We start from the raw sequence: 9360 nt of genomic DNA on the forward strand, positions 1-9360 counted from the left end.
CACACCACTCCACTGCTGGGTATGTCTCTTATTCAACATTTATTATTTAGTCTTCCCGCCTCTGCTCTACTTTTCCCCGTTGCTTTCTTTTATTTCCTTGTCCGTTTCCCCATCACTGGCATCTTCACGTGCTTCTGTATCACTCCCGGCTTCCTCTTTTGGCTTTTCATCTTGATTTCCTGTGTCTTGTTCCCCTTCCTCCCTCTCTCTGTCCTTCTCAGACTCGTTTTTTGTGTTTCCTGTATCGTTCCCGGTTTCTTCTTTTGGCCTTTCATCTTGATTTCCCATGTCTTGTTCCTCTTTCTCCCTCTCTTTGTCCTTCTTAAGCTTGTTGTTTTTTGTGGTTTTTCCATCATTCTTGGCTTCTTCTTTTGTCTTCTCATCTTGATTTCCCATGCGTTGTTCCCCTTCCTCCCTCTCTCTGTCCTTCTCCAACTTGTTTTTTGTGTCACGATCTGGGGAGGAATAAGCAAACTTAAGCCAAGTCCCAGCACTCAGCACTCGAGTTCAAGAAAGGTGCCCCCCGCTCCCTCACCCCCACCAGGAATCTCTCGCTCCCCGTTTGCTGGGACAGGAGGTGCTGGGAAGCAGCACTGAGGGGAGCAGCCCTGGGGGCTGCAGGCACAGCACCCTGCCAGGACCCCTCACCAGGCCCAGGGAGGGCTGGTGTGTTGGTGACACCGGGCCCGGGGTGCAGGGGACACTCAGGGAGCGCTGCTGTCTGGACTTGCACCAAGATTCTAATTCACTGCTTGGAAGGAAATGGGCGCTGTGGAAATTCTAAGGTGCAGCTGCTGTGCTCCAGAAGAGGAAAATGGGGAGTTTTTCCATTTCTAGGTGCAGAGGTGGGAATGACAAGTACCTTTCCGTGAGGGAACTGTCGCTTCTTTGCCGCCTTTGCTCAGCTGCTTGATGTAGCTTTTGCTCACTTTATCCAAGGCCTGAAAGGGATGTGGCTCTTAATAAAAGCCCTGGAGATGCAGTTACATACCCAAGTTTTTCCTGTTTTCTTTTGCCCTCTGCTGTCGTTAGCTGGTCCTTTCCTACCACAAAACTCTTCATTTCTCCAGCATTACTGCCTGGAGTATCCCAGCTGGGATAACAGCTGCTCATGGATGCTGCCCTGAGCTCCTCCTCCCTGCAGCAGCCCCCTTACCACAATGATGGTGTTTTGAGCAGCTTGGTCGGGCACAAGCTTCGCCTTCTCCAGGGCCTTTTCAAAGTTCAGGATCGCAGACCGGTAATCCTTTAATTTCACTGGAACAGACAAGGATATCAGCTGGTTTAACCCAGGATCAGGAGAACAACCAGTCTTGACCTGAGGGGTTGCTTTGGCTGTTAAATCCCAGAGATGTTTTCAGAATGACTTCTCCACCCTGAGAGCAAAACCTGTGCCCACCCCTTTACCTTGTGCCTGTGCCACCAGCACAGTGGCGTGGAGCTGCCACTCCTCATCTCCCTCTTCATCCGCTGACTCCAGAGACTTCTGTCCACAGTCTTGGGCTGTTTCAGCTTCACCCAGCTCGAGGTAACACCGACCGATGTCATGGAACAGACAGGCCTTCTCCAGGCTGGATTTTGCCATTGGAATCCTCTTCTCCCAGCTTCAAGCAGAGTAAGACAGGCAGTTATCGACTGTCGCTGGGTGCAGTTATGATTCAACCACTGATTTGATAACTGAGGGTTCAGGTATGAAAACTTCCCCATCCCCTGCTGCAGTGGGAACACACAACTGCACAGCCATGGCCCAGGTCACTCCAGGCCCCCACTGCCCTTCCTGCTGGGCTGTACTCACGTGTTGATGGCCTGCTGGAACCTGCTGGTCCGGGCGTACACGCGGCCGATGTTGTCCAGGGCCCGGGACACGGAGTCGGGCAGAGCACTGTGACAGGGAGACAGAGGGATTGTGGCACTGGCATCGTCCTGCTCCTGACTCACTCTGAGTCCCTCTGGTGCTCCCCATGGCCTCAGGGAAGTGTTGGGGAGTAAAGGGCCCAGGTCAGACTGAAAGCCATGAAATTAAGGTCAATTTTTGATTGACTGACCCCATGGGACACAGGGGAAATGGTTTAGCTTTATCTTTGATTATTGTTATTTTTTTGTGCAAATCTGGCATTCCTTGTAAAAGTCTTTCCACTTTTCTTTGTCTCAGTTTCCATTTGGGTCCCCAACATTCATGGATGATCTCTGTCTTCCAAAGGGGAAGACCCAAAAATGTGTCTGCAGGCTCCTGGCACCAGCCCTGCTCCCTGTGCTTGGACTGAGCTTTGCTCCATGCCACAGGCGGCTCCTGTAACAACGGAGCCTGTGGGCTTTAACTTTTTTCCTTAATTATCCTCATTCCCATCTTTGGAAGTGGCTTTGCCTACCCTTACCTTAGAGAGGGGAAAACCCATGAGTGGAGCAGCCAAATGAGACGGGAATCATGGAATAACCGACTGGTTTGGGTGGGAAGGGTCCCTAAGGATCATCCAGTTCCAGCCCCCCCGCCACGCGGTCATTAACGGGAATCATTACCGAGTCATTAAGAGTCATTAACGGCGTTTCCAGCTGCAGCCGCCAGAGGGCGCGGCCCGCCCGTCACAGCGGCCTTTGGGTCCTTAAAGGAACTTTAAAAGGGTCCTAAAACCAGGTATCTCCTCCTGCTTCTCTCCTGCTAATTCCTGCCTTTATCTGGCGTACCCGGGGAGTGGGATCACCAGGAGAAAGGCAGCCATTTCCTAAAACAACACTCATTTCCAAAGGGATTTTTGAAAATGAGAAACAGCCCGTCAGTGCCATTTTGAAAGCCTGGTGCAGCATTGGCAAAAATAACCTCCAAAACACTTCAATTCAAGCCACTATTCCGTGTTTTCTCATGTGCTTTGCAAACTGTTACTAAGACTACATTTTGCTCCGCTGTGGTTCAGCTGGAAGAGCTGCAGGATGTGTCCAGTGTGGGCAGGTAAGTGCACCTCGGAGAGACATTTATTTCAAGTTGCTCTCATGGTCTGAATGAAAAGGGTTTTAAGACAAAATGTAGCAGAAAACTGGTGCAATTTCAAGGCTGAGCTTCCTGAGAAGGAGGTGCCTCCTCGAGGCTCAAGCACTGAGACTGGGACTTGTGTTCTTTCACTTTGTTTCAGCACAGGTTTCAATGTGCCCCGTGCTCTAGGTCCTTAAAAATCCACTTCAGGCTCCTTATTTTTGAAATAGTAAAGATAAAAAGTCACCAGAGACCCTGATACACAGGCAGAGCTGAATGTGTGGCCCTGTTAAACCTCCAGGTGAGAATAACAGCATTACCTAATGCTAAAACACCTCCACGAGGTACTTTCCCCTTTCCCCACCCACCTGAACCTCCCAGCACTTACTTCTGCCTGGCACAATCCAGATCCCTCCTATAGCTGCGCAGAGCTGCCTCCATCTGTCCCATCTCCACCTGTGCATTCCCAATGCAGCTGTGGAGGGTCCCAATCAGTTCACTCTTGTTGGGAAGTTCATTCTCTGCCCGCCCTTGTATCTTTTTCAGGAGACGCTCAGCTTTCCTGCAGCTTTCCTCAGCAGAGCCTCTGGCCAGCACTGGGGACAGGGAGCAGAGTTTGACACTGGGGTGTGACACAGAGATGCTGAGATGTTGTGAATTCCCCATCCCTGGGAGTGTTCCAGGCCAGGCTGGACGGGGCTTGGAGCAACCTGGGCTAGTGGAAGGTGTCCCTGCTTATGGAAGGGGGTGGAGCTGGATGAGATTTATGGTCCCTTCCAACCCAAACCATCCTGGGATTCTGCGGTACTGGGGAAGGGAGACCTAGTGCAGCGGTAACCCTCAGGCAAAGGTTGGGAATGGTTAGAGCTCCCCACAGCAGTGGGAGGCACTCAGCTTCCAGCCAGGAACCTACTCAGCTCAATATCCTCCATGTCCTTGGCGATGGCTCTGGCAACTTCAGCCGGTTTCCGTTTCCTGTCCCCGATCCCCCTCTGCTGCAGGAGCCGGCGCTCGTACAGCCGGGCGTAGATCGGCTTCTGCTGCTGCCAGAAGTCCCGGCGCTGGTTCAGGTAGGAGATGCCATCCAAAACCAGGTCTTCGACTTTCCCCCCCTGCCTCAGGTTGATCTGCATCAAGTCTGGAAATCAGATAAGGTAGAATCCGGGTGAGTATCAATGGACCTGAGCTGCAGTGAAGTGGGAATTGCTTGGGAATGTTCTTCTGGTCTGACAGAGACAGTCCTGGAAACTAAATTGTCCTGTGCTCCTCAGAGCTGAGGTAATGGGGGAGTTACCAGCATTTAGAACAAACCCACAGAGGAGTCACAGCCCCGTGAGCAGCGCTCGGCACTGAGTGTGTCAGCGGGTTTGTCGTTGTGACAGAAGTTCAGTCACTTGCAATGAAGCTGTTTCTCTTTCTCATTTCATCAGCACAGGTTGCTCTGAGTTGATTTATCGATGGGGAAGGAAATAAGCCCATAGTTATAAATGTTGGACCTGGCTCCAAACCTGCCCGTGTCCAGCACCACGTGCTCTGGTACGAGTCAGGAAGAGTCACAGGGACAAAAACGAAGAAGAGAAATAAAAAAAGGATAAGAGGAAAAGAAAAACAGAACCTGCTTGGAAGGAACATTTAGGTAAACACAATGGAGAAACACCTTCATCCTTGAGCAACTTCTCCAGGAAGGTCTTGTCATCGTAAAGCTGTCCCAGAAGCTCTCGTTCTGTTTTTGGATTCTTCACACGCTGCTTCTTTTTTGTCCCTTTTTGATCCTTTGTTGGTATGTTTTGCAGTTTCTGGTTGTTTTTTCTGCTCTATGGTGAGAAAAAAAGCAAAGGAAGTTGGGGGAGATCAGTGGGGAACACTGGAATGATCAGAAGTCTGTCATGCTCCATATAAGGCAGCTTATTTTTTAATTAAAAGGAAAAAGTCAGTGTCTCACCAGCTGCTTTGGTCATGAGCAAGTGAAATTCTGCAGCCAGTCGTGCTCCCTAAGGACCAAGAGGGTGTTACAGGAAAAGCAAGAACTAGTTCTGGCCTCTTGGAGGAACAAGACCCTACTGCCATGGAGCACCCCGAAGTGAAGCAATTGAGAAAGTGTCCATTATCAAACCTGTGACCTTAAACATCAGGTAAACCCAAAGTCAATACTGGAGCTCATGGCACCCTGCTGACCTCAGGGCTGTTACTCATTAGCCTCAGATGGGCGACCAGTAACACCCCCAGGAAGGGGCTGGGGAGGAATTCCACACTGGGCTTTGTTTCTCCCCATGGCTCTTCCCTGCCCTTCTGCATTCTCCTCTAAGTTCTGGGTGGTTTGAGCCAGACCTGCACTAGAAGCAGGTGATAAACACTCATGATGGGTCAGTCTGTTTCAGCAGACCTGCTGTACAGGACCTGTGTCCCTGCAGGGACTGTCTCCCTTCCCGTGCCCATTTCAGGCAGTTTTAGCATTGCAACCACTCTAGAAGCTTCTCCAGCAAGAGCTCTGTGCTGTACCTCTGCCTGCCTGCTCACGAAGCCCAGCTCCTCCTTGTTCTCCAGCTTCACCGAGGCTGGATCTGCAGACACAGAGGAAACCCCTGTTAGTGCCCACAACAGCCATGCGGGCTCTTGTCAGTAAAATGCCCATAAAGGTGCCAAGCCCAAAATGTTCAGTTTGAACCGAAGATGTTCTAATTCTTTCCCATGGAACAGGAGGTGTTGGTGTGTCCTGGGTGCAGGGAACGCAGCTCATCCACCAGCTCCTCTCGGGATTTTAATTCCTATTTTACACAGCACCGAGGGCTCTCATTGCAGCATTCCTACAGACAGGCTACATCCTGCATGGAAACTGGGGAAGGAGAAGGATGCAGGTTCTTCTGGGGAATCACAGCTGGAGTGTAAAATGGCAGGAAAGCTCCGAGCACAGGGAGCTCCTGCAATCCAGAGAATTATTCTAAAGGTTTGTGCACCGACATTAGGGCAAAACTCCCATTGTGTTTTCATCTGCACCTGGGGAGGGGAGTGTCCAAGGGAAGGACAGAGCTTCCCAGGCCAGTGCAGGAGGATTCCCTTTGGCACAGCCATGGGGCCCAGACCAGCAGCGTGGGCACAGGCAGATCACAGGGGCAGCAGTTCCCAATCCTGCCACATGAAGCTCAGGCAGGGAAGCACTTTGGGAATGTGCCCTGTTAATGTGTGTGCACTTCCCACCTATTCAAACATCCAGATCCATGCTGGTGTGTTTCCTTGCTTCCCTGCATCTTGGAGCTATTGACTGATGTATAAAAAAGTTTTCTAGTTTTTCACTCTGCAGCCATACCTGCAGCCCAGGGGCTCGAGGGAAGTTAGAGACCTTGCCTTGAGCCCAGGAAGATTCCAGCTGGGAGCTGTGGCAATACCTGATCATTGTGCTAAGCTCAGGAAGCAGCAGGAATGGAGGAAAACAAGCCAGAGGTGAAAACTTTCCCTGTTTTTTTTAAATAACAATTCCATATGAAAGTGCCACAGGCTCTGGCACCACTGGCACGTGAGTTAATCCCTGGCACTGGGGGAGGGCTGAAGTTTGGAAATTTCAGGGGAGGGAGGCCTGGCCTATCTGGGGATCTGTGCAGGGTGTGAGTGGGGTGTGCCAGGTGCTGAGCAGGGATAGGCTCCGGGATGCACCGGAGCAGTTCCAACCCGCCGGGCAGGTTTGGCAGCCCTGGGGGAGGGCTGAGCACGGGGCTCCCTGCACACGTGTTGTGTCGGGGGTGGCAGCCCCAGGTGAGGGGTGTGTGTGTGCCCCGGACTGGCACAGACTGACTGCCCCCGCCAGCGTGGCTGAGAGAAAAACCAAGGGACAAGGGACAAGTTCTCCGTTTGCTTTGAACCCCACGAGGTCCTTGGCCTCTCCTGTCTCTGCAGGACCCGCTGGTGATCTGAGCCAGAAGTGATGAAAGCAGAGCTCATTGCAAGAGTCAACAGTTTCACTGCTCTTGTGCAATGGAAATTGGAGGAGAGTCAGGATTTTGGGAGGCCAGTCTCAGGTAGCATGGCACATTTCATTCCAAACTTTGAATATTGGGCTAAAGATCTCAAAATGGATTCTGGAATTAAATGGATTCTGAAATTAGTGCTGGAGGTAGATCATAGAATCGCAGAATCCCAGTACGGTTTGGGTTGGAAGGGACCTTAAAGCTCATCCAGTTCCACCCCCTGCCATGGGCAGGGACACCTTCCACTAGACATGGTTGCTCCAAGCCCCGTCCAATCTGGACTTGGACACTTCCAGGGATAGGGCAGCCACAGCTTCTCTGGGCAACCTGTGCCAGGGCCTCCCCACCCTCACAGGGAAAAATTTCTCCCCAATACCCCAATTAACCCTGTCCTTTCTCAGCGTGAAGCCATTTCCCCGTGTCCTGGCACTTCAGACCCTTGTAAATAGTCTCTGTCCACCTTTCTTCTCGGCTCCCCTCACACGCTGGGAGGCCACTGGTGAGATGAGCTGCTCTGATCTGTATTCCCTGGAACATTTCCATGGTGACTTTGGAAATTTTAGTATCAGGAGTTACCTCCAGAACTGAAGGGATCAGGCACTTTGTGTGAATGGGCACTCAGGGGGAAAAGGAGGAAAAAAAAGAGCAAGGCTGGGCTCTTTGTGGTGCTTCCTGGTGCTTCTGGATTCACCTGCCACTGAGCACGTGGACCCAGGAGCAGCAGGACTGTGGTGTGGGACCCTTGGGTCACTGGCAGAGCTGATCTGCCATCGGCTGTGCCCTGAACAGTGTCAGCCAGGCTCGTGGGGGCCAGGAAGTGGCACTTCTTACTGCCAATGCAGTTCATAATTGCCTCCTCTGCCTTGTTGATGCCCAGCTGGAATTTGTGCTGGTCCGGGCGGAGCCTCCGGCCTCGATGGTAAAACACCAGCGCGAACTCGAAGTCCCCCATGGTGTAGAGGGTCTCTGCCTTTTGGTAAAGCCCCTGAAATGACATTTGGGAAAAGAAACTATTAAAAAGAGGGAAAATAGTTTCATGGATCTCAAGTAACTCCTGACAGGCAGAAGGGAGAACCCAGGGGTGTCACGACCTGAGTGCAACAAACCCCAGTCCTGGAGCTGACTGAGCACCTCCACTGCTTCAAGAGCAGCAGAAACCTCAGGAGTGTTTGGTGTGAGCTGTTCCCTCCCAGCTCTGCCTCAGACCCTGCAGGGTCTCACAGACCCAGGTCAGCCCTGGCTCCCCTGCTCTCACCACTTCCTCTGGTTACCTCGGTGAACGCTTTGTCTCTTTGGAGCGAGGCTTCAGCATCCTTCAAGGAGTTTTCTGTGTCCCCAAGTTTCAGGAAGCATTTGGAGCGGGTGATAAGGCACTGCTTGTCCCCTGCCCTCAGCTTCAGTGCCTGGAACCGCAGACACGGACACGTCACCAGTGCTGGCTCAACACCACAAATACACAAGTGCAGGTATTTGGTGCCACCTGCACAGTCCCCACATGGATCTTGATGACAGATGATGATAAAACCGCAGGATTTTTATTGAAAAGAGCCTTCCCTTGCAGTTCACAGCTTCCCTGTACTGTAGGGGCTGCCCTGCCTGGGTCACCCCCTGGTGCCGAGACCTCCTGGGGACACGTCCCTCCGAGCCACCTCCCCTCGCCGCGGGTGCCACGTTCCGTCCGCTGCCTCTTCCCCCTCCTGAATCGAGTCGTGGCCGCCCCCGTCCCGCCCCGCCCCGGGCCGCTGGGCGTCCCCGGGCCGCGCCCCCGCCGCGGCGCCCTCACATTGTTGAAGCAGCCCAGCGCCTTGTGGTGCTGCCCGCGCCGGCTCAGCGTCGTCCCCTCGGTGATGAGGCTGCCGAAGGTGACGATGGGCCCGGGGTCCGGGTCCGCCATGGCTGCGCCACGCCGCCGTTGCCGGGCAACGGCCCCGCTTCCGGTGGAGGCCCCGCCCCCAGAGTGACGTCAGGCGCGCCCGGTCAGTGCCCACGTGGGTCCCGGTGCCCCGGGAGCGGCCCCGGTACCGACCCCGCACCCCGGCCCGGCCAGGCACGCCGGCCCTCGCTGCTGGGCAGCCGCGTCCGCAGGCCGTGCCCGGGGCTGCCGGCGGGTGCTCGCGGTGTCTCTGTCCCGTCCCGACCCGGTGCCCGTGCGGTTCTCTTCTTCCACCCGCGTTCCTGGAGTCCTGCGCGGCCCCGGTGCAGCCGCGGTGCCGAACGCCGGACAGAGCCGGTTCCTCTGCTCCGCCGGCTCACGGCCGGTGCCTCCTGCAGCGGCAGCACGAGGGGCAGCCACCACCCCCTGCCATCGGTTGTTCGGGACCGTTTGGCGCTCGTGGGTGGCCCCGGTACCGGTTTCGCCGCTGCAGTGACCAGTCCTGGCCAAATAAATGACTAAGGGGAGATGCTGCTGGTTCCCTCCCGTCCGTGCTTCAGTCC

At 53.9% G+C, this 9360-nt stretch overlaps 1 protein-coding gene and 1 long non-coding RNA gene across 7 annotated transcripts; one reads left to right on the forward strand and one right to left on the reverse strand.

Moving 5' to 3' along the window:
* Window positions 1–16: 16 nt before the first annotated feature.
* TTC25 (tetratricopeptide repeat domain 25) lies at window positions 17–8979 on the reverse strand. 2 transcript variants are annotated; one of them, XM_032711497.1, is made up of 13 exons: window positions 8708–8979; window positions 8196–8327; window positions 7756–7909; window positions 5465–5526; window positions 4623–4779; window positions 3879–4103; window positions 3354–3561; window positions 1796–1882; window positions 1408–1604; window positions 1157–1257; window positions 863–941; window positions 399–455; window positions 17–290 (listed from the first exon to the last, which is right to left on the reverse strand). In XM_032711497.1, the coding sequence occupies exons 1-13, from the start codon at window positions 8816–8818 to the stop codon at window positions 67–69; spliced, it is 1794 nt and encodes a 597-aa protein (XP_032567388.1). In that variant the 5' UTR covers window positions 8819–8979; the 3' UTR covers window positions 17–66. The 2 variants fall into 2 exon arrangements, with proteins under 2 accessions (XP_032567388.1, XP_032567387.1); XM_032711496.1 differs by having other exon boundaries at window positions 17–455.
* Window positions 3375–8639, forward strand: LOC116798842. Of its 5 annotated transcripts, none has more exons than XR_004360958.1 (5): window positions 3375–5097; window positions 5663–5909; window positions 6276–6476; window positions 6854–6975; window positions 7986–8639. It is a non-coding gene; the product is annotated as an uncharacterized LOC116798842 (long non-coding RNA). The 5 variants fall into 5 exon arrangements; XR_004360955.1 differs by having other exon boundaries at window positions 3375–4130; window positions 4396–5909; XR_004360956.1 differs by having other exon boundaries at window positions 3375–4130; window positions 4401–5909.
* Window positions 8980–9360: the final 381 nt, after the last annotated feature.

Source organism: Chiroxiphia lanceolata, chromosome 26 (assembly GCF_009829145.1).
Source record: "Chiroxiphia lanceolata isolate bChiLan1 chromosome 26, bChiLan1.pri, whole genome shotgun sequence".
Lineage (NCBI taxonomy): Eukaryota > Metazoa > Chordata > Aves > Passeriformes > Pipridae > Chiroxiphia > Chiroxiphia lanceolata.